Genomic DNA, 23,725 nt, shown 5'->3' on the forward strand with positions numbered 1-23,725 from the left:
TAAGCTGAAATATTTATAAACTGTATATTGTGCAATATATCTTGCAGATGCAATGCATTATTAGGAATATTTGAAAACTCAGGAACAAAAACTTGGAAAAGGTGATGTTTTTATTTCAAGACTGGACATTTTAATGTATTCATTTTAAAGATAAAAGAAGTAAAGATTGAAAACAAATACAAGAGGCAGTGGTGACTCGTCATTAGGAACAGCCCCACCTACTGTTCAGCAGAAAATTATTAAAATAATATTTCCAAAAACATGTATTAAAAGTATTTATAAAATATACGTTTAATTATATTTTAAGATCATGTTTAGTCGTCATCTACATTGCTGCTTCGGACTGCTTTGTCTGATTAGTGAGTCCTCAGTGTGCCGATTGAGCCGGGCTGAGTGATGTGGGTCAAACTCCAGGCTGCCCCTCTCTCATTGTGAAAATGAACGTTTGCTGTGAAAATTACACTGCACATGCTCAGTGTAGTTTTTACGGAACCCGTAAAGGGACATGGGGAAATAAAAAAAAATTAAAATGTTTCTCGTGCTCACGCGAAAGTTTCCCGTACTCACACGAAAGTTTCCCGTGCTCACGGGAAAGTTTCTCGTACTGATGAATCCAGAAAATTATCGATGCATTATCCCATATGGATTTTGTGTAACTCAGGAAGACCAGGGCTACACAAACATAAGCAGTCCTTTCTGAACAGTATAACTGTATAGTGTAAGCTTGTGTTTCGTAACTTGCTTTGCGTGATCACGAGAAAGGGTGTTGCAACAAAATATTGCGTGAGATAGTGAGGTATATCTCGTAGCGATGTTTGTGAAGATGATGAAGAAGTCTCCGGAGACACCAGCTTGTATATAATAAGGTTTATTACAACAGCATAGTATCATACACCAACACGGGCAATACGAGGTTCCCAGAGCCAATTGTGGAAGTCCCCCCCGAACTGTCTTTGTGCATATAATTTATATGAGAAAAATGTATGTGCGTGTCCAAAGTGTGTGTTGTTCAATAACAAGGTGTGCCCCACTAAAGTGACATGTGCCCGGTCCTATGGCCCCCCATTTCCCTGAACAACATCCTCTCTGCACCCCTTATGATATCAGAGAGTAACCCACTGTATGAACAAATTTAATACACCACTTTAATACACCACAATAGGACCTGCATTTCGGATTGTGTTTCTTTATGTATGACAGTATGAAAGTTCAAGAATTAGTTAAGCTGTATTTTGACCTGGGACTTCATCATAAATACATAGTTACTTTACTTGCAAGTCGTCACCGTTATGTTGTGTCTCAGAGACATTTAAAACAAATTCTGAAGTCTTGTGGTCTTTCTAGGCGCAAGAACTACACCACTTTGGATCGCGTAGTTGAGTTCATTGACGACGAGAAACTTTCGCCTGAGCACGAGAAACTTTCGCGTGAGCACGACAAACATTTAAGTTTTTTTTCCCTTTACGGGTTCTGTAAGTTTTCTATTCAGTGTGTGCAGCAAAAAAAATAAAAACACAACTGGGCAAAGCGCTCGCATCCCCACTACAACGTCATCTCATATTCCAGAGCTGATTGGATAGTGGGAGTGCCCGGGAAGTGTACCTGAGAAGAGGAGACAAGAGAGCAGAGAGAATACGTCGCCAGCCATAAATAATAAAAACGGAAAATGAAGTTGACCATTTACTGGAGCAAAAATTCGAGACACTGACTCTGGTGAAATTATTGTGCTGCTCAAGCCATCTTGTAAGTTCATGATCACCCTCTGCTTTCTTCTTAGTTAACTGGTGGAAGTTGCCCTCTTTGTTGTCATGCCCCCTTAAAGCATTGCCCTGTCTTGCTAAACACATCAACCCCCCCACAATCTTTAATTGATTATTTTCTAGCTACCTGCTGCTGCTTTTGTAACTGACTGGAAAGTTAAGTACTGACAGGCTGTTTGCGGTGCAAATGTGTTGTCATCGCTGCTGATTGACAATCGCTCTCTTGGAGTTGACAGAACCTTTGAAGTGCTTTTTTCCAATTGCTAGACCCTGTTGAAATAAAACCTCCCATGGCCTTACTGCCTAAAGAAGATTTGTGATCGCTAAAATATTTGGCACAATAAAAACATAGTACACCCTTCAAGGAGGGGCTGTAATGAAGCCACCTGTACTGCCTGAACCAACTATCCTGAAATTTGAGAGTCTTTTTTGCCAGGGACTGAGTCTGAATGAAGTGGACATTGGGCTGGTGTGGGCAAGTACCAAGCTCCTCCAAGCGCTGATCTACCTGGCCACTGTTTCCAGCATTCTTCTCCCTGTCTCTCTGTGCTGCCTGCATTGTGACCACCAGATCCCATATTTTTACAAGAAGAACAAATCAATGACTGACCTTGATGATCATTTTAACCTAATACATTGCATATTCAGATATTGTGCTTGTGTTTGTAGTTGTAGTTACTGCTGACATGTACGCCCAAGTTAAAACTACTGTTATCAAGCTGTTTAGTCTTGCTTTACAATTTCTCACCTTACCTGCTCAAGTCCAGAGTCGACGCATGCCTGGCCACTGATCCCATTGTGCTGCCTCTCCCTGTCTCTCTGTGCTGCCTGCATTGTGACCACCAGATACCATATTTTTACCAGGAGAACAATCAATGACTGACCCTTGATGATAATTTTAACCTAATATATTGCATATTCAGATATTCTGCTTGCATTACTAGTTTTAAGCATTACTTAAATATTATCATGCTGTTTAGCTAACTATAGAGTAAGTAAGCCTATAAAGATAAGTATGTTATTTAATACAACAACATACCGTGAAACATTAGCTATGTAAGGGATAATGCTGGAAGCCGCAGAAAATAATACATGCATTGTGGCGCGGCCGCCATTATGGATTATGAAATATGGATTTCAAATGATACACCTCGAGGTGTAATGGCGGCCGAGGCCACGATGCCAATAGCAAGGTGGTGCATTAATTATCCCCACTTTATACCACGGTTCAGGTTGCCACACTTTCTTTATGTTCATTTGCAGATATAATTTCCACTTCAACAGTTACCTAAAACAGGCCCGTAGCCAGGGGGGATCGAAGGGTTCGTTCGATCCCCCTCCCGCACTCGACCCCCCCCCCCCTCCCCCCATACACAGACACGCCCCTCAAGATATGTGGGCTATTCAATGAATGAATTGTTCATCTCCGGTGAATATACATGATTCAAATCTAAATTTACAATATCAAAATCCAGACTAATAAAAAAGAAAAGTAGACTCAGAGAAGTGACGAGTAAGAAAAATGGTTAATATTTCTGTTTACACATTTTGTTCAGACTGTTTTACACCAATCCAGTCGGTGGCGGTAATGCCCCCATTTCTGTTGGTAGCTAGCCTAATCGCCTATTACATAGGAACAAAGAAGAATCAGAAGAATAGCGAAAATGGGTAAAAAAGAAGACAAGGAACGTAAACGAAAGAAGTCGGCGGCAACATTGTCCCAAAACATTGGTGACTTATTCCAGAAAAGGACCAAAATCGGTAAGCTGCTGAGTGCAGGGCTTCTATTTCTTTACTACTTAGCTGCTAGACCTAGCTGCATCTGAACACTCACTGACCTAGGCTACTTGTCAGTGGTTGCCTAGCTCCATTAGGCTATATGCTAGCCCCATCCCTCGCCGAACACAGAAAATACCACTGTCAATTTTGTAGGAAACATAGCGAACGTAACAGTAACTATTTTCGGGATTGTTAAAAGTGTATTGCTTGGCGTGTTAACGTGACTTCGGTGCTTCAATGTCTCCCCCCCTCCATCTCGTTATGCTTGTGCTCTGCAAGTGCCACATAGCTGACAGTTCCCCCCGTCTGTTTTAGACTAGTGTCTGTCTCCTGAGTCTACTGTCTTGACGCAGAGTGTTACCATTTTGTGCTCGCGGCTTCAGATGTCTATGACAGAACTTATTATGTGCAGTTTCGACCTCGGTCTCTATTGGTGCCTCTCCACCTTTTCCTGAAAGTGAAACGGATTTTATGAGGGGTTCCCCCCACACTAAAGCCAAATTATTTTATGCCCATTAGTTGATTTTTAAGAAATGTAAGTGACAATAACATTCAGTAACTCACTTTGCAATGCTGATGATCAAGCTAGGCTGTATTTTACTGTCACCATGCCTGTTGCTCCAGCTAGGCTGTATTTTACTGTCACCATGCCTGTTGCTCCTAAGGCCATAGTAAATAAAATACAGTATAGAGGTGTAAAAAAAAAAGGGGGTTAAACATGGATAGGGTGTATGTGAGTCAATCAGTGTAGTTTCCCTGCACCTGATGTTTGTGTTTCAGGTGCATATGTTTGTTGTCAGACGTTTGTTGTGTGTGCTTTTTGTTAAAACCGTTTTATGACAAATGCAATATATCTGCTTGATGAAATTACCCAAACCCTCACAATTCTATGTGCACAATAGAAAATAAAATAATTCAGAGAATAAAATTATTATTATGTCTGGTTTGAAATACTCTAAAATTGACTTAAATGTCTTTCTTTTGCTGTATTTATTTAGTGAGTCAGCATGTGGAGGGTGAGCTACCAGCAGCTAGTAGTAGCAGCAATGAAACAGCCTTGCCAGGTAACAGTGCAGTGGAAGAGCAGAGAGATGCAGCAGCTCCTGAAGTGGCTGAGGATGTGAGAGTGAGACAGGCAGCAGAATGTGAGGTAGCCCAGCCGAGCTCTGTACTTGACAGTGACCTTGGCTTCTTCATAGATGCAACCAAATCTATTGAGGAAATAGCACAGGCTGTGTGTCAGATGTCTGATGGCCAAAAGTACAATTTGGTGAAAAACCACGTCAGACCTTCGAAACATTTCATTTTCCCAACTACATTTATTGGTGGGTGCAACAGGGCATTCAGGTATGATTGGTTTGAGGAGCATGGATGGTGGCTGGTTTACAGCATGAAACTCGATGGCGCTTTCTGCATATGCTGTGCTCTCTTTCTCAATGCCACAGAGAGGAAACAGTCAACTTCACTGATAAATGCGCCCTTCAGTAAATGGCATAAGAAAACGAAGATAATTGGAAGCCACCAATCGAAAGCAAACCATTTAGTGGCATTTGAAAGAGCAAAACTGTTTCGACAGTCACATGAAAACCCCAATACCCGGATATCAGTCCGTATGGACAGTGCAAAGGAGACCAACATCAAAGAGAACAGGCACATTCTCAAGTGCGTTGCAGAGGCTGTTCTCTACTGTGGCCGTCAATGCATTGCACTGAGAGGATCAGCTGAGCAGCAGCATTGTAGTGGCAATCCTGGGAATTTCTTGGCCCTATTGAAACTGCTTTCAAATCACGATGAAAAGCTGAAGCAGCATTTGGAGAAACCAAAGCTAAAAAATGCCACATATCTATCACCTCAAAGCCAAAATGAAATGATTGATGTAATAGGGAAGCACATGATTCAGGCCAAGATCGTGGAAGAGGTCAGGCATATGTACACAGTCCTAGCTGATGAGGTCACATCCCATAATGAAGAGCTGATGCCAATGTGTGTTCGCTTCGTGGACAAAGACTTAAATATCAGAGAGGAGTTGCTTGAGATTTGTACTTTGCCATGGATCACAGGTCGCCACATTGCAAGCGCGATCAAAGATGTGCTGAGTCATCTAAGCATAGAGATTGCTGACTGTCGAGGCCAGGGGTACGATGGCGCCAGCAATATGAGCAGCGAAAATGTTGGCGTTCAAGCTTTGATAAAAAAGGATGCGCCTAAGGCAGTTTATATGCACTGCAATGGGCATTGCTTGAACCTTGTCATTGCACGCTCTTGTGCTCTTCCAGTTGTGCGCAACATGATTGATAAGATGAAGTACATCGTCATGTTCTTCACCTGCAGCCCGAAGAGGGAACACCTTCTCAAGGAGGTTGTAGATAAGGAGGCACATTCTACCGGAAAGCGGAAGCCCCTGATTGACCTCAGCCGCACAAGATGGGCAGCACGGCATGATGCCTACAGTCACTTCTACAGTGCCTTTGTCTTCATTATTAAGGCTCTGGAAGTCATGGCACAGGGTCTCCATACAGAGGAGTACAGTGAAGATGTCACCAGTGGATGGGAGGGCAAGTACAAAGCAGAGGCCTATGGTCTCTTGAGTGGGCTACAAAACTTTGGATTCATCCTCACATTCCTCACCGTATACCAAGTTTTATCCCACCTGGCGGGCATCACGGTGAAACTGCAAAGCACCTCACTCGACATCATCGAGGCATTTAGCATGGTTGATGAGGTGAAGTCTGTCTACAAGGAGCTCCGCGAGACCATCGACGACGACTTCAATCAAATCTACGAACAAGCAGTTAGGATGGCTGCTCAGGTCAACGTGGAACCAACCCAGCCGAGAGCAGCTGGAAGGCAGAAACACAGGGAAAATGTACCCGCTGAAGGAGTGAAGGAGTACTATCTCCGGAACATGACGATACCCTTCTTAGACCATGTCATTTCAGAGTTTGAGTCCAGATTTAGTCCCCTCTCTGTGACCGCATCAAGGCTCATGGGCCTAATTCCATCTGTCCAGTGCAACTCAGATGTAACGGTGGACATCTCTGAAGCAGTCGCTCTGTACCAAGATGACTTGCCATCACCAGAGGTCATTGACCAGGAGCTGAAACGGTGGAAGTTGAAGTGGCAGGTCAAAGCATTACACCAAAGACCAAGCTCATGTGCCTCAGCTATCAAAGAGTGTGATGAGATGATGTATCCGAACATCTTCAAACTCCTGAAAATTGCATGCACCTTGCCAGTGACCTCCTGCGAATGTGAGAGGTCTGCCAGTGTTCTCCGGAGACTCAACACATTCATGCGGAGCAGCATGGGAGAGGACCGCATGTCATCCTTGGCTCTCATCCATACCCACTACGACATGGCTCTGGATCTGGATGAAGCTGTCGATCTATACTCAAAAATGCACCCAAGACGATTGGAGCTGATGAGCGTTCTGATGCAATAGAAGCCATAGAAGAAGAAGAGGGAGACATGGGGGGTGGGTCATTTCATGTGAAATCAGACACTTTGGGGCCCAACCGACACAGATTTTAATCAAACTTTGTGTGCCTTCTTAGTGGTAAGGTAGAACCCCAGAACTGCATTTGCATGAATCTGGCACTAATATAAGGGAGAAATGGACTAAGAATGTTTTAAGTAAGAGGGTAGGGCACTACACATTCAACCTTGATTATGTCAATTTAAATTACAAAGAGATGGTTTTGATGCTGTTTGAAAGCTCTTTTCTGGAACACTTCAATTTATATCATTATTAATTCATGTTTAAGTTTTAATGACCATACCGATAGTGTACTTCATGAAGTAATTCTTATCTATTTATGTCAACAGTGGAGAGATAGACAATAAAGGACAGCAACAACAGACAGACAGAACAACAACAGAGACAGACAATGGAGGGCAGCAACAGACAGGCAATGGAAGAAAGCAACAGACAACTGAGGTGAGCAACAGAGACAGACAATCACAGATGTAGGAAGTTTGAGTAACACTTACATTTATATCAAATTCTTCATTCTTGTTAAAGTTTTAATGACTATAGAGATAGCTCAATTGAAGCAATTCATGTCCATTTATGTTAACAGTGGGGAGCAACAGACAAAAAATGAAGGACAGCAACAACAGACTCACAACAAACTTGACGATGAATAAAATATGTCTAAATTAAAAGATTTGAAGTGTGCTGGTGTATTTAGGGGGCATTGGAGTAGGGAGCCAAATGAAGTCCACTTTCGGGGGGAAAAGATCCCCCCCCACCACAATGCTGGCTACGGGCCTGTAAAAAGTTAGTTATTGTAGGAAATGTTCTTTTATTCGAAGTCCAACAGTAAATTTAAGGGAAAACAAAGTGAAGCTCCTCATAGAAGTGTTAAAAGGAGTATTTAATAAAAGGATGTAGCAATAGGTTTTACAAAAGTTTCACAGCTGTGGCTCATATACCAGAACACCAGTCCTCAGGTTGCTGAATGAGTGGAGCTCGTCAGTAGTTACTGTCTGGCGGTCCGGAACAAAAGACAGATCGATTTTACAATACAAACGTCTTTTGTAGAACCATCCCTTTCCGGTCATAAAAATAAACAACTTCAAAATAACACGTGCTCCGGTCTCGTCCTCTCATTGGTTGGTAGCAGGTGGCTGGATCCTATTGGCCGCTTGTCGTCACATGGGGTTCTCCGGACCCTTCTATTGGGTGACGTTGTCGAGGGCGGGTCCTACTATGACGTCAACGTCGCCATCATGTTAGCGTAGTCATAATTTATGACTACTTTATGAGAGCTTTATGACTCATAAAGCTCTCACCTACGATATTCTATTATGCAATTCTTCTGAGGTTTATCAGTTATTAAACACGCAATAGTATTATTGCAGCATCAATGAGTGAGAGGTAGAGGCGGTGTGTTTAGCATGTGACTCCACGCGTCCTTCTCCCTCTACTCATATATACAATACAATATTAGCTACATGCTATCGGAGGCTAAAACCAACATCCGGTTACAAAATAAACAGTTTTAAAGTAAAACGGTTTTCAGAATAAGACAGTGTTGTAGTTACACCTAATATTGATTATTATTTCTTACAATTTGTAAGGGATAATGAAAGCAGAAATGTATGCAGGTTCGAGGTGGTACTCGCCTGGTGGCCGCCATTACACCTCGGTTTGCACTTGGTACACTTGCTTTATGTTAATTTGCGGATGTAATTTCCACTTTCTATGCGTTACCGTTTTCTTAACTTACAGGACAAACTGTCCTTACTAACTCGACCAACGTCATATTTTGTGAAATGGATTGGTATGCAATGGCTTAGGCAACCTAGTTGTTAGTTGTCCATAGCTAACGTTAGCTAACTTATTTAACCTCTCCTTGCCAAGCTAACGTTAGCATATCCTAGCACTCTGTTGAAAAACTCAATTTAAAAAAAAAAAAAGTTGAATGTCCTGCAAGTGCCGGCCAGGGTCCATTCTCCTCTTTTTTGCGCCCTTTCCTTCCTCCTCCATTACTAGGACACACTTTTTGTTGTTGTCTGGAACAGATTTTTTTTCCATCAACTCTAAACTCCACATTCCTCTTTAACCACCAGAGCTAATCTGAACTCAACGGCTCGTGGATGAAGGACCCGGATGGGCGTAACCAAGTGTGTCAAATTGGGAAGGGGAGTCACACTTGTGTTTTCCTTAAAAAACAGAAATAAGTTCAAAGTAAATAGGACATATCAAACGACGGATCAGTTACAGGATTCGGTTCATAAAAGAAGGACATATTTAACATATTTTTAACTGTATATATTGGGGGGGACAGATTGGCATTTCCTCAGTATTGGGGGGGACACGAACCCCCAAAGAATGCGTGGTTACTCCCATGTATTTATATATACACCGATTCGGTGAGCGATTTGTGTATGTCGCCATCTAGCGACGGGGCCATTGCTGCGGTGTGCGTGCTCAATCATTACACTCATTATCCATTCAACAGTCATTGATGCTATCAATAATAGCAAGATAACCATAACCCCAAATGAATAAAGTTACTTGGTTGGACGATGTCAGACAGTGGCCTCCAGTTACTGATGAAGGTATCTGAAATTACTGATATTAATTCATGAATTAATATAATTAAATATTAGTAAACGGAAAGTAGAAGGAGATGTAAACACAGCTAGCTTCCGTTGAATTGACTTACTGACCTTAGCATGCTAACTAGCATTTAATCTTTAAGGACAGCCCACGTGATTAAAAAATAATGTAATTATTAATGTTGGAATTAAATACTTGTTTCAGCAATAAGTATGACATATTAAAATAGGATACAGCAAGAAAATAGACTGTCAACACACATCGCTATGTGTTGACGTTTGTTGTAGCTAACATGCTAACGCAAGCTTACATGACATTTCATTAACATGATATGGCTGCGACGTGATCAAAAACAAAAACACTTTTTTGCTTCGTTTTAGATATTCAGGAGTATTTTATTCTTCGGCTGGCCAGTGATGACCAACAAAACAAAAACTACAGGTCACTGATAGAAGGTCAAAACTACCTGAGCTCTGGATGGGTCGGGCAAATACTACATTGCTTTTTGGACGACCATGTCATACTGAAAGGATCGGTGAGGTTTTCCCAGGCCATCCACAGCCACCACACTGTGGAAGTTACAGTGAGAGATGGGGGGCATGTTGAGAATGTGAAGTGTGACTGCATGGCTGGCAGAGGAAGCTGCTGCAGCCACGCTGCAGCACTACTGTACACCGCACGCACACCGCATCAATGGCGGCCGCTCTACTTCCGGTCACTTCGCGGAATCGGTGTATATGTCAGGTCAACGCGTTATTAACGGCGTTAACGCACCTTCCTTTTAACGGAACTATTTTTTTTACTGCGTTAATGCGTGTGCGTTCTGTGAGCCGCGGCACGCTCTGTAGTTTAAGAAAATATCAGGAAACCATGGTAACGTTGTGGATCACAGCAGAAACACATTACAAATGGATAAAGAAAAGTCACTTTTAAATGGAAAGTTGAGCTATAAAGCCCTGCCGGGTGGTTTTCTCGAAAAGACCATGGTAATAGTACGTGCTGCAAAGTTTCCTCCGTTGTACGCCGAGTTTAAAATATCACTCGCTGACCAAGCATAGCGCTGATTCAGAGACCCCCCAGAGGACAACATAATAGCTAAGTGGTGGCTACAGACTGTAGGTCAGTGAACACCGTGGAAGGTGAGGCTCTGCTGGAGTCAAAACGACCATCTTTGGAGCCTTGAGAGCCGCCACTGTAAAAAAAGATTGATAACTTCGTCGCAGATTGTTGCAAAAACAATGATGTTTACTGTCTTGAATAAATGTAATTACATTATTAATAATAAATAATAATTATAACATTATAACATATAATAAATACACTTGTTTATTTATAATAAACATAATTTACGATTAATTATAAAGCAATCATATTTATCCACATACAAAAACTTGAAAAATATCCTTTATAAGGTAGCCTACATTTAGAAAAGATAAATAATGTACGATTAATTTGCGATTAACTATGGCAATCATGCGATTAATCGCGATTAAGTATTTTAATCGACTGACAGCCATACATATATATAATTGAAGACCAGTAGTTGTGCAGACAACATGATCAAAACATATGCAAATGGTTTGCAGGTGTTTGATGCCATTTTTCACAAGAAGGATCTATATTGTCAAACACTTTGAACAGCCTGACCAATGGGTGAGGTGAACAACTTTACAACAGCGTGGTAAGTGCAGCAGGGATGGAAACAGACAAATTTGAGAGATACATAAGAAGGTTGGCCGCATTGGTTCTGCGACATTTCTGGTTATCCCAGTAATGAGAGGGTTAGAGCGAAAAGGAATGGCGAGGGGCTCAATAGCGAGGGTGAAAAGCAAAGGGCTCAAAGGGCAACCCTGTCTGGTGGATGTATGAAGAGGAAAATATTCTGATTGATTGTTATTAGTTCTAACGGAGGCCTGAGGCGAGGAGTAAAGCAGTTTAATCCAGGACGTAAACTTTTTCCCAAAGCCAAATTTGTCTAAGGAGTAAAAGATATAGCCTCACTCCACACGGTCGAAAGCCTTCTCTGCGTTCAGGGATATTAATGCTTCTGGAGCAGTAGAAGAAGATGGGTTATAAATTGTATTAAACAACCGTCTTAAATTAAAAAGAAAAGTGTCTATTTTTAATGAAACCCGTTTGATCAGGGGAGATAACAGAGGGAAGTGTAGACTCAAGGCACAAAGCTAAGAGTTTAGACAGTAGTTTGAAGTCTACATTCAGCAAGCTTATAGGACGAAGCGAGGCACAAGATAAAGAGTCCTTGACTTACATCACTGCTGCTGATCACCTTCTCTGCAATGTCAAGCAAGTTTTATCACACGGTTTATCCTTTAAATAAACGTGTATATTTAAGGTTGTGGTGGACCGTTATGGTTTTGACTAAAAAGTTATCAAAATCGATTTCCGGCTGAGTGATTTATGCAGTAAGACGCAACTTTTAGGAGCTCCTGTAATATGTTATCAAAAGTATATACAGGCACATGCTAATGAGATAGTTCTTGGTGTAAGAATATTCAACAGTTTATTCTCTAGTTTTTGATTATTGCGGGACTGCTTATCTTCCATCAAGGCAGAGCTACAGACAGTAATGCGGACTTAAGTGTCAGTATTACGAATATCCAGTCTGATGTGAATACCCTGAAGTCTACCAGAGGGGAAATGGAAACTTCACTCTCCACCTGCACTGATGACGTCCCTACACTGTAGGCTAAAGTGGAGCACCTGACAACTGAACAGGTGAGAGTTGATAATAAATGCGAGGATCTCGAAGCCAGATCACAACATAAGGATTGTGGGTGTACCGGAGGACACAACCCCCTCCAATTCAACTGCCGCTATTTCCACTCAGCTCAAAGAGGCTTTTTAAGCTGGAGAAAGAGCCACTTCTCGACCACACCCTCCAGCCGAAGCCAAGACTCGGCAAGCGCCCCCGCACCATAATTGCCCGACTGCACTATCATGCAGACTGTGTTGATATCTTGCTGAGAGCCAGAATCCAACAACGAATCAATATTGGTGGCTTTGTCGTCTCGATTTTCCCTGATGACCCCTCGAAGACATCCCGTGCCCATGCTGCCTTCAATGACGTCCGCCGTCAGCTCCATGAGATACGTTTTGGTTTGCTTTACCCAGCGCGACTCCGCATTACGCCTGACGGTAACGAGAAGGTGTTTAGTTCATCAAATGACGCCAAGACATTTATTAAGACACTGAACAAGTAAGATATCTGTTAACACACCATGATGATCACCTCTGGAACAATTATTTATTCAATATTTACTTTACCCATACACCAACTTCTCTGTATGTAGATGTCGCTCTGCTTATAAGTGCCTTGCTCTATATAGCCTCATGTGTAGCTGTGTTGTCCGGAGTCCGGGTTTATTGTTTTAGAAGTTGAACAGTATAGACTTAATCTTAAGAGACTCGTGTGCCTGCCTGCTGCCGGTTGACAGAAAAAGGACATCAGGCCAACAGGAGGACTACGCGAGATTGTTTCATCGGGGAGATACGTCTATGGATCGGCCGTGTGGAGGGAATATGAGCTCCATTTAGCGCGCCAACAAGGGTAGCATAACTGACTAAAATCCCGGGTACTTTTATTTCTTTGGTTTTGAACCGAGTCGTGGAATATGTGTTGTTGTTATTAAGTTGACATGTTATTAAAGTAAATTGTATACAGATTGACAATCATTTCAGGTACGGTTCAGGTATTTCTGTTAATCGAATATTTCTCTGATGGTAATCAGAGTGGGGGCTCTAGAGCAGATATTTGGAATTGTATGGTAGATTTATCATTTTGCAGTATAGCTACGGTCTATCGCCGGGCTACCTGAGGGCTTTTAGTGACCAAAGTGAGAACCCTATATACGAGAGTTTATAGTAGATCCCACCACAGCTCCTCCCATGCTCGTAGTACTGTCCTGGTTTACTTAACCTGTCCTGAGCTAAGTGGTTGGGAGGGCTACACAGAAATAGCCAGCATACTTGCACTTCTCCCGGGGAGGCGGTGGACTCTTTCAATCCTGCTTTAGATTGTGTGCCGTGGCTGGGCTGCATTCCATTTCAAAGTATGTTCGACCGGAATCCGAATCCACACCTCACTCTGATTTCAGACTTTTCATAGCATATGATTGTAAATTGGGAGGTTGTTTTTTAATTTTCTTCCAAAATTATGTGGCTATGTTATGGCTTGATATTGAGTTAGACAAAAGTTGTTAAACTCTGTGAGATGGTCTGTTCAAAATGTGAAAAAGAGGCAAGGAGTCCAAGAGAAGTAGTGAGGTTATAATAAACTGATTTATTTTCAGTTGTGATGAAGATAAACATACTCAATATTCAGGTTTCTGGGTTTAGTGAGCCACAGACTGCAAGCAGGTACTGTCTTTCATTTCCACTGAGAGCCTCGACATCACACCATCACACCATACAGTCCTCGCCGCTTGGCTTCACGAGTTTCGGGAGTCCAGCCTATCATCTAATCCTTCTCTCCTCTATTTCCTGTCACGTGCAGTATCCAGGTGCCTGGCACCACTATCTGCTTCTGGCCCTCTCTGTGGCCTCTCTACCTACTCTCACAATTCTGGAATGTGCAGTTAGTATTCACTGTGAATAAAATAGCAGAATGCAGTTCCTTTCTTATGTTTAGCCAACCTTTAACTCTGTCATGAAGCTCACTTCTCTTCATAGTTTAAAATCCTCTCTGGTAGCATTTATACATATCTTCATGAGCAAGCAATACAAATTCTATAATATTCCACAGAGACTGAGTTGGCGTAGAGCATTTGTCCGCAATCTCAAGTCATCCATTACCGACACTGAGGGAGCTCACTACAAGTCTATGCAAGCAAACTGGTGTGTGTCACAACGATAGCTGAGGATTGTGGGTATTCTTCGGCCATTTTAAACTCGGAAAAAACTGTTTGTTTCTCAGAATCAAAGGGGAAAAACACAAAAGCATTGTACACGATCCAACCCAATTAATGTTGTGAAATTAACAAGGATAATCTAGTGTGTTTAAGTTGAGGAGTACTGCAGATATCACTGTAAAATCAATCTACATTAAGGAGAATACTTACTTCTGGGTGTAAGATTCTCCATTATCCAATGGGAAGCGACGCTCATATTGCCTTTAACTGTCACGGTCATGGATGGCTGCAGCGCTCCCCTGAGCGTCAAACAGAAATACATTGCAATCAGTTGAAAGCTCTGTGCGTCCGTTTAGGATGCTGAAGGAGACTTGGTGCGTTTCCGAAAATGGACGCCAAAGCACCCTGACCAAGCATCGCGGTTTGACGCAGAGGGATTGAGACATTGTGCATATATACAAATATGTCTCACCACATCTTTTGCAAATACACACCCCTTTCGATGTACATTTTTAAAGTATTATTGTAGCAAAGGAATATTATAATAACTTATTTTTACTAGTTAAACTGATTATCTTCAGTTGGTGTATTAACTTGTTTTAATTTACTGCTTTTGCTGTCTGCTGTTTGATTAATACAGTAAAGTAGAATTAGTACAAGTAGTACAATTTTGGTCTCAAATAACACACCCAATATTGGTACAACCATAGTAATATCTGAGGCAACATGGTAATATCTGAGGTACCATGCTGCTATTAAGAAGTGTTTAAATACATACACATATCCATCCAGAACATACCTAAAATGTTTCAGTTTTGTCTTTTTGTTGGTATTTTGTTGGTGGTGTCCGTGAGAGCACAATTGCATGCCACAATTTTAATAGAATTACTTGAAATGTTACAGTCTTCAAACATTCTAAAAGAAAGGTGTGTGTTTTTCAGAGCAGAAATGGAAAGGGGATTGTCTAGAAAACATATAAGTGAAGGTAAGACATTATGCTACCATTGTAAATAACTATAGGACTAGCCTTTTATCATGACAACAAAGGTACATTAATTTGTGTAGAAAACAACAACCAAGGTGTTCATAGCAGCACATGTCAAGGCTACATTACCTCAGAATGAATGTTATGATACAATAAGTATGTCATTGTTTTTTTGAAACAGGTCTACAGGCATCACTAGAGAGACTTCAGCTGGAGTACATAGATGTTGTTTTTGCGAATCGACCAGACCCTAACACTCCAATTGAAGGTGGGTTTGCTTAGCCTTCAAAAGATTTGTCTTGTTTTTGTTTTTTTGATGGGGCTTATAAACTAAAGTTTAGCCTGGTCCAACAAAAATCAATTATATTCCAAACCATTCAATCTTGTTCCAGAAATATGACATTATGCTTAGGTAGAGTAAATAAAAAGCTCAAATATGTGTTTAAGGTGACATAATATGACACCTTCACCTTTTGAATTGCTTTTCAAAAATATATATGTGTTTAGAGACTAGCTATTTTAAGAAGAGATCCTCTCTTTTTTTCTTACTCTATATATCAAAAAATGTGTTTACCAACAAGATATTCAGAGTTGAAGAGCTGGGAGAAGTACTCAGGTCTTGTACTTAAGTACGCGAGTGTAGGAATACACACTAAGTAAAAGTCCTGCATTCAAAATCTTACTCAAGTAAAAGTACAAAAATATCAGTATCGAAATCCATTTACAGTAGTCATTGTTTGATTGGTCCATTTCAGAATAATATATCTGATATGTTTTATAATTATTGACCATCAAAGCTGGTAAAGGTGCAGCTAGTTTTAATGACTTTGTATACTGCAGGGTAGCTTGTGAATTTACTCCAGGTGGAACTAAAGTCTGATATAAGGGCTGATTATATTTCGCATCATTAATCCAAATGATGTATGCAAGAACATCAGCATCAGCTCGAAGCTCCTCAAATCCTGTGCAGACGAACTGTGTGGGATTGTGGAGTTCCTCTTCAACCTGAGCCTGAAGCAAGGGAAGGTACCCCAACTGTGGAAGACATCCTGTGTGGTACCGGCTGGTGGCGCTTACATGGCAAATGATGAAGACCCTGGATAGACTGGTCCTTGGACACCTTCGGCCCCTTGTGAGACCATTGATCAACCCGCTGCAGTTTGCAAACCAGCCTGATATCGGGCTGGATGACACCGTCATCTACCTGCTGCAAAGGTCCCTCTCCCACTTGGAGAAGGCTGGGGGCACTGTGAGGATCATGTTCTTTGATTTCTCAAGTGCTTTCAACACCATCCAGCCCCTGCTCTGGGGAGGAGGTGAGTTTAATGAAGCAGTGTACTGTAGAGGTGACTCTGATGGCACTGCATTCCTTCACTGAAGTAACATTGTGGATCACCACCTCACCTCATGAATCCTGGACTACCTCACTAACCGTACACTATACACGAGGACCAGGGAGTGTCAACCAGACACCATTATCTGCAATATGGGGGGCCCCCCTGGGGACGGTGCTGGCACCGTTTCTCTTCACCCTCTACACTGCAGACTTCACCCACAACACGCCGACCTGTCACCTGCAGAAGTTCTCTGACGACTCCACCATCGTCTGCCTCATTTCCAACGAGGGTGACAGGGAGTACAGGGAGTACAGGGAGTACAGGGAGTACAGGAACTGATGCAGGACATCATCCTCTGGTGCCACCTCCAACTCAATGCAGGGAAGACCAAGGAGCTGGTAGTGGACTTCAGACGGCGCCAACCCCCCCCCCCCCCACACACACACACACACACACACACACACACACCAGGGAGCAGACATTGAGATTTTTACCAGTACCTGGGTGTTCATCTGAACAATAAACTGGACTGGTCAGACAGCTCTGCTGCTCTCTACAAGAAGGGACAGAGCAGACTCTTTCTGCTGAGGAGACTGAGGTATTTTGAGGTGTAGGGTGCAGTTCTTCACACCTTCTCTGACTCTGTGGTGGCATCAGCCATCTTTTATGGTGTGGTCTGCTGGGGCTGCAGCATCTCGACTGCTGACAAGAAGAGACTGAACAGACTGGTTAAGAAGGCTAGCTTTGTCCTCCCTGCTGGACAATGTGTCCCAATCCCCTCGAGGAAAACCTGCTGCACTGTGCAACTCCTTAGTGGCAGGCTGCTGCACCAGTGGTTTCTCACAAAGAGATTCCGCGGTTCCTTCCGGTAGAAGCACCGGTATCTTCCGTTTCTGCAGCGGTCAGACTTTACAACCACCATCCAGGTAAGTGTCAGGAATGGGTATAAAAGAAGCATCCCTGAAAGGCTCAATCGTTCACAAGCATGGATGGTTGAAGAAAAAAATGTAATCAACATATAATTGTAAGAGATCTTAGGCATTTCAGCATCAACACTCCATAATATCATCAAAAGATTCAGAGAATCCAAGCAAATCTCTGCACACAAGCTGCAAGGCCGAAAACCAACATTTAATGACCGTGACCCTCAATCCAACTGTATTAAAAACCGACATCATTCTGTAAAGGATATTATATTGGGCTCAGGAACACTTTGGAAAACCATTGTCAGTTAACACAGTTCCTCGCTACATCTACAAGTTCAAGTTAAAAGTCATCCATGCAAAGCCAAAACCATACATAAACGACACCCAGAAGCGCTGCAGGCTTCACTGTGCCCGAGCTCATATGAGATGGACTGATGTGCTGTGGATGAGTCCACATTTCAAATTGTTTTGGGAAATCATGGACATCTTGTCCTCCGGGCTGAAGAAGAAAAGGACCATCCAGATTGTTATCATTGCAAAGTCCAAAAGACAGCATCTGTGATGGTATGACGAGGGTTTAAGTGCCCATGGCAAGGGTTACTTGCACATCTCTTAAGGCACCATTAATGCTGAATTGTACATACAAAATCCATTTGCCCTTCCGGGGTCAGACACACCCAAACCTGTGACAACACACACCTTAAATACCTGGTCCATAGGGATTCGCACAGCAACACCCTATGGCACTGGTATTTAGTATCTGTGTTGCCATACAATTGTGGAACCTCAACCAAATGATGACCATCATTAAAATGGCTCTTACACAGGTTCTGGAGCAACATATGCCGCCATCCAAACGACGTCTTTTTCGGTGCCGTCCCTGCTTATTTCAGCAAAGACAAAGCCAAGCCACATTCTGCATGTGTTACAACATGTGGACTCGTAGTAAAAATAATGCAGGTTATAGACTGGCACGCCGGCAGTCAAAGCCTATCTCTGATTGAAAATGTGGGGCACATTGTGAAGCGAGTCAAAGTGATGTTTAAAGACAATATATTACACAATATTATAACTTAGTGTGCATACACATATACACGAAATGGCTGCAAGCACGTGGCTCCGCTGTGATTGTACCACACCCGCCAGATTCCTCCTCCTTCTCCTCCTCCTCCGTTATTATTAGGCCAGCAACCGCTCAAAGACCAACAGCCCCAGATGATCTTGGTATTAATAAACCCAATCAGGTAAAACTGGATCGTTTTCCTGGGAAATTATTTTTATGAAAGTGCACTTTTGGCACTGCATGGTACAACAACAGACCATGGCTTGAATATTCTGTAAAAGCAGACGCAGCCTTTTGTTTCCCCTGCAGAACATTTAAAGCCAATACTTCATCTGGTGCAGCATTTACTGCCAAAGGTTTTTGCGACTGGAAGCACGCATTACAGACTGATAAAGGACTCCTAAGACATGCCGCATCAAAATAACACATTTCCTGTGAGTTTGTGGAAAGAGAGACAGATGCACGAGGAAACAAGTAAGGAAATAAGTACCTTATGCACACAGATCAGCTGGCACGGAACCGCTACTACGTGTCAGCTGTCGATGATATGATAGCATTTTTAGCTTTCAACCAACTCCCTCTCAGATCATGTTTTATTGCGAATTTGTGCCTTGCTCATGAGTGCTGTGTTACCAGTGTCTGTGCCGCCGTTGAAAACATGGTTTCTACGTTGCCCTTTATTTGTGTGTATTTGCGATAGGTGTGCATCTTTACGCATTGCTGTTGGCCATGCTGTTTTATGTTATTTATATTGTCCTGCTGCACATTAAGGTTTTGTGTGCCATACGATGAAAATCACATGCCCTCTCTGTAGATGTGTTCTGGCGCCGGGCCTGCCAGTCAGACACGCATATAAAAACTTTGCCTCGCTCTTTTTCTCAAATCTTAGGTTAAAAACATAGCCTAAAAACACATAAACGCCCCCCTTTCAAATATATTGCTTCCACCGCCCCCTGCCGTTCTCCTAACGCCCACTGGGGGGCGCTACCGCCCCCGTTGAGAACCCCTGCTCTAAACCCTATTTGCTTTGTTTTTGCAGTGTGAACATACCTGATAAAAGAGAAAAAATGACAAGAGTCAAAGTGATTTTTCTCTTGCCATAACTTAACTCAAGTCAGGAAAGTGCTGCGAAACCCCCCACATATGTGGCCGGAGACTAAAGCAATTAATCTCCAGCTCCTACATCAAGGCCTTCTAGTCGACAACAGTTTAACAGATTCACACTAGGGCTGAACGATTTTGGAAAATAATCGAATTGAGATTTTTTTCCTCAATATTGCAATTGCGATTTAATATGCGATTATTTTTTCAAGGTCCTCTTCTCGTGTATTTTTCAACAAACACAAGCAATAAATCAATCTGTTTCATAAACGATATCAGATTTATTTAAAGCACAGATTACAACAATAAAGGAAACAAATCTGCTTTACCTCTTAAACATGTCTAACTTTTTACGTTTGATGAAACATGATGTAAACATGTGGACAGTCTATAAATAAATGAATAAAATATACAGTCAGATATAAATATAAAAAAATAAAGATTACTGATCTCCAGTCAGTAACATCACACATACTAAAGTGCAGGAACTGCTTTAACCACTTGGACATTTTTTAGGTAAATCAAACTCCCAATCAACACAAAATAAACTAGTGAATGTTCTTATTAAAAGAAGGGGAAAAAAACTTTTTGAACTCTAATGGAAATGTGATATTCACTCAGTAACAGCATCACACAACATACTAAAGTGCAAAATGAGTATGGCACTGTCAGCCAGAAAGATTCTTCTGTGTAGTTCTCAGGAGCTCACAGATTTTTTGCAAGGAAAACCAGCATGTCAACTTTAGCTGGTTTTAAAGACGAGCGAGTACAAGTCACTATATTCCCTCCAGTGCTGAAAAGACACTCTGAAGGAGCACTTGTGGCAGGGACACAGAGATACTTAAGGGCCATATTGCACAGTCGTGGAAAGTTGATCTTGTGCACCTTCCACCAGGCCAAGGGGTCATCTTCTCCATCAATGGCAGGGATCATGAGGTACATTTTTTAACTCTGCCTCAGCGACATCTTCAAGTTGCATAGGAGAAGCAGAAGAGGCCACGGCAGTCTTGAAGAAGCTGCCAAGAGACCTTTTCGCCAGAGGGCTGTGCACTTTGAGGCCTCGGAGTGGTTTCAGTACGAGACCTCTTCTCCTATCAGATGAAAAAAAAAAAAAAAAAACACAGCAATTAGTATTGAAGTTAGATTACAAATAAATAAATATAAAGTGTGTTTTTGATATCATAGATACATAGTTATTACTAACCTGGCTATATGCACGCCTTGCTGATTCCAGCATTTCAGTCTTGAGTCGGGTCTTAATGGTGGGAATGTTGTCTGCGGTGATGTATTGGGTTTTGGACCTGGGGTCCAGGAAGGATGCAACATCCAAAAGCTCTTGGATGCTGGGGTCACTGTACTTATCATTGAGGTATGCCAGGACCTTGGTTTTGATTGACCTAGTCAGGTCAGTGTCCTCTTGATCTTCAGCCAGGACTGATGTGGCCAGAAGGTGAAGAACTGATTTGAGGTAGGAGATGCTCACATACTCCTATCCAGGGAGAGCATCTGTAAAGTCCAGGAGAGGATGCAGTGCACTGTGAACAGACTCCAACACCTGAACATCCTGCCAGGATGGGATGAGGGAGCGTGCATATCGGTCACCTGACAATACCTGAGAAATGGCTTTGAGCTGCTCTACCACCCTGGCAACCATCATTTCTTTGGATCCCCATCTTGTTGGGCATTCAGTGATGAGGCTTTGCTCAGTGAGTTTGAGCTCCCTCTGTGCTTCAGTCATTGCCGCCTTCTTCTTCCAACTGTGAGAGAAGTGCCCCACCACCTTCTTGCACAGCCCTAATGCTCTTGACACTCTGTCATCTTTGAGTGCATGTCCTGTGATACAAAATAATATAAGAACAGTGTAAATTATACAATTTGATTTGTGTGATTAAGGTTATGAACTTTGGAATAAATACACACATTCACATTCTCTCCCCCCACCTCTTAAATTCACATTTACACACACACACACACACACACACACACACACACACACAGTCTCTCTCCTCTCTGCTCACACAATCACGCACACATATGCCGACATACGTCATGATGATAATTTACGTACCGATGGCAAGATGTAATCGGTGCCCAAAACACTGCAGTCTGGTCCATCCATTTAGCTGTGCTGCCATCACCATATTCGATGCGTTGTCTGTCGTTATGCAGATGCGGTTTCCTTCCTGTAGATCCCAGCTGGCAAGCCCCTCTCTCAGGCCGGCTGCAATATTTTGCCCTGTGTGGTCGTCCGGGAAGAAGGATGCTTGAAGGCAGCGAGCTTTGAGATTCAAGTCTTCGTCAATGTAATGCACCGTTAGACTTTGATATGGCTCCGACGTACGGCTCGACCACAGATCAGTTGTTGTCGCAAAAAACTCCACTGTTTTCAGCTCGGCTGTAAACTCTCTGTCTGCATTTTTTGTATAGCTCAGGTATGGCAACCTGGCTAAAATGTGTGCTTGAGGGCATTCTGTACCGCTAATCCAGTGTGCTCACCAAAGCCGTAAACCCAGGATTGGCCACTACACTAGTAGGCATCATGTCTTTCGCTATGAACTCCGTTATTGCCTCAGTTATTTCCACATGCCGTTTCGAATTCTGTTCATAAGGAGTAATACTTTCAAACAGCAAGGTCAGTGATCCCTGTCGGCTGGTACTTGAAGTTGTAGCACTGGTCGTTGGATTTCTAGCCATTCAACTATCGTACATGGCTTTGTGTTTTTTTTTAAAGTGTTGATAAAGGTTTGTAGTGTTACCTCGGGTAGCAACAGTAGCGAGACACGTTCTGCACAATACCTGACGTTGCGTAGCATCTTCCTTTTTAAAGCCAAAATAATTCCACACAACTGACGTGCCGCCCCTCTTTGGTACCAAACTTCCAGCCGTGCACTCTTCTGACGAGCCTGAGGCCATTGTGCAACAGGTTCAAGCGCAGCGTTGACTCTTTCCCTGCCTGCTCGACTTCGCTCGGATCTGCTCGGCTCGCTCGCAAGTCACGTGACCAATCAAATCGCAGCCTGCGGGTTGGAAAATCTCGTTTTGTCATATCGCGATATTATCGCAAATGCAATTAATCGCTCAGCCCTAATTCACACATCCCCAAAACGAACACAAACAAGACAGAATACCTTCTTACATTTTCAAACATCTTACAATTGAACTACGTTATCAATAATAATAATTAATAAATGTGTTAACAAAAAGCAATGAATTTGCTCTCTGGCTACTAGTAAGTCACATAGGCATCACATTCAAAATGAGTGAATATTTGCAAAAAAACAAAGTTTATCGGTTTGAACATTAATTATCTTGTCTTGGTAGTGTTTTAAATTGATTAAAGGTCGAAAAGGATTTGCAAATCACTGTATTTTGTTGTAATTTAAGTTTTACACAATGTCCCAACTTCATTGGAATTGAGGTTGTAAAATTAATAAATAAATCAAATGTTATTCATAATGCAGAAATACAATCCAGGGGAAGCATGGCTGAACGCTTGTGTGTGATTGCTGAGGAGTGTTTCCCAAGGAGTCCATTAAAGGGCTGTGCCTGTGCTTATAGAACTAGGGTTACAATATGTAACCATCGTTCTTCTTACTAGGCCCATTTGCATAGAAAGTAGTTAATTTTGGACCAAATGTCTGCAAATAACAGGTATTTGCCTGGATGTGCATTTCAGGCTGGATTTCACATTTGGCTGCTCCTTGGAGAATTTCAATTTGTGTCATAATTTTAATTAGTTTGAGAACCTTAATTTGTGCAGTATTAGTTGTTGCGGGGCAGTTACATTTTTCACTTGGTAAATGTTGCTTCTTGCAATTTACACTTAAATTTTGAACTTT

At 42.2% G+C, this 23,725-nt stretch overlaps 2 protein-coding genes across 5 annotated transcripts in view; both read left to right on the forward strand.

The window, feature by feature from the left end:
- The window catches only part of LOC134864534 (voltage-gated potassium channel subunit beta-2-like), a 148,460-nt gene that overhangs the window by 83,751 nt on the left and 40,984 nt on the right, over positions 1-23,725 (forward strand). For both annotated transcript variants that reach the window (XM_063883590.1, XM_063883599.1), the window contains 2 exons: positions 15,416-15,459; positions 15,641-15,727. In XM_063883590.1, coding sequence (XP_063739660.1) covers positions 15,416-15,459; positions 15,641-15,727 — 131 coding nt within the window. The remainder of the gene's footprint in view (positions 1-15,415; positions 15,460-15,640; positions 15,728-23,725) is intronic.
- LOC134871923 (52 kDa repressor of the inhibitor of the protein kinase-like) lies at positions 3,082-7,803 on the forward strand. Of its 3 annotated transcripts, XR_010166758.1 has the most exons (3): positions 5,600-7,014; positions 7,365-7,476; positions 7,619-7,803. XR_010166758.1 is itself a non-coding variant. In XM_063894937.1 (2 exons), the coding sequence occupies exon 1, from the start codon at positions 5,695-5,697 to the stop codon at positions 6,979-6,981; it is 1,287 nt and encodes a 428-aa protein (XP_063751007.1). In that variant the 5' UTR covers positions 5,600-5,694; the 3' UTR covers positions 6,982-7,014; positions 7,365-7,803. The 3 variants fall into 3 exon arrangements, 1 of the variants encoding a protein (XP_063751007.1); XR_010166759.1 differs by lacking the exon at positions 5,600-7,014 and adding an exon at positions 3,082-3,521 and having other exon boundaries at positions 7,365-7,803; XM_063894937.1 differs by having other exon boundaries at positions 7,365-7,803.

This window comes from Eleginops maclovinus, chromosome 1, assembly GCF_036324505.1.
Source record: "Eleginops maclovinus isolate JMC-PN-2008 ecotype Puerto Natales chromosome 1, JC_Emac_rtc_rv5, whole genome shotgun sequence".
Lineage (NCBI taxonomy): Eukaryota > Metazoa > Chordata > Actinopteri > Perciformes > Eleginopidae > Eleginops > Eleginops maclovinus.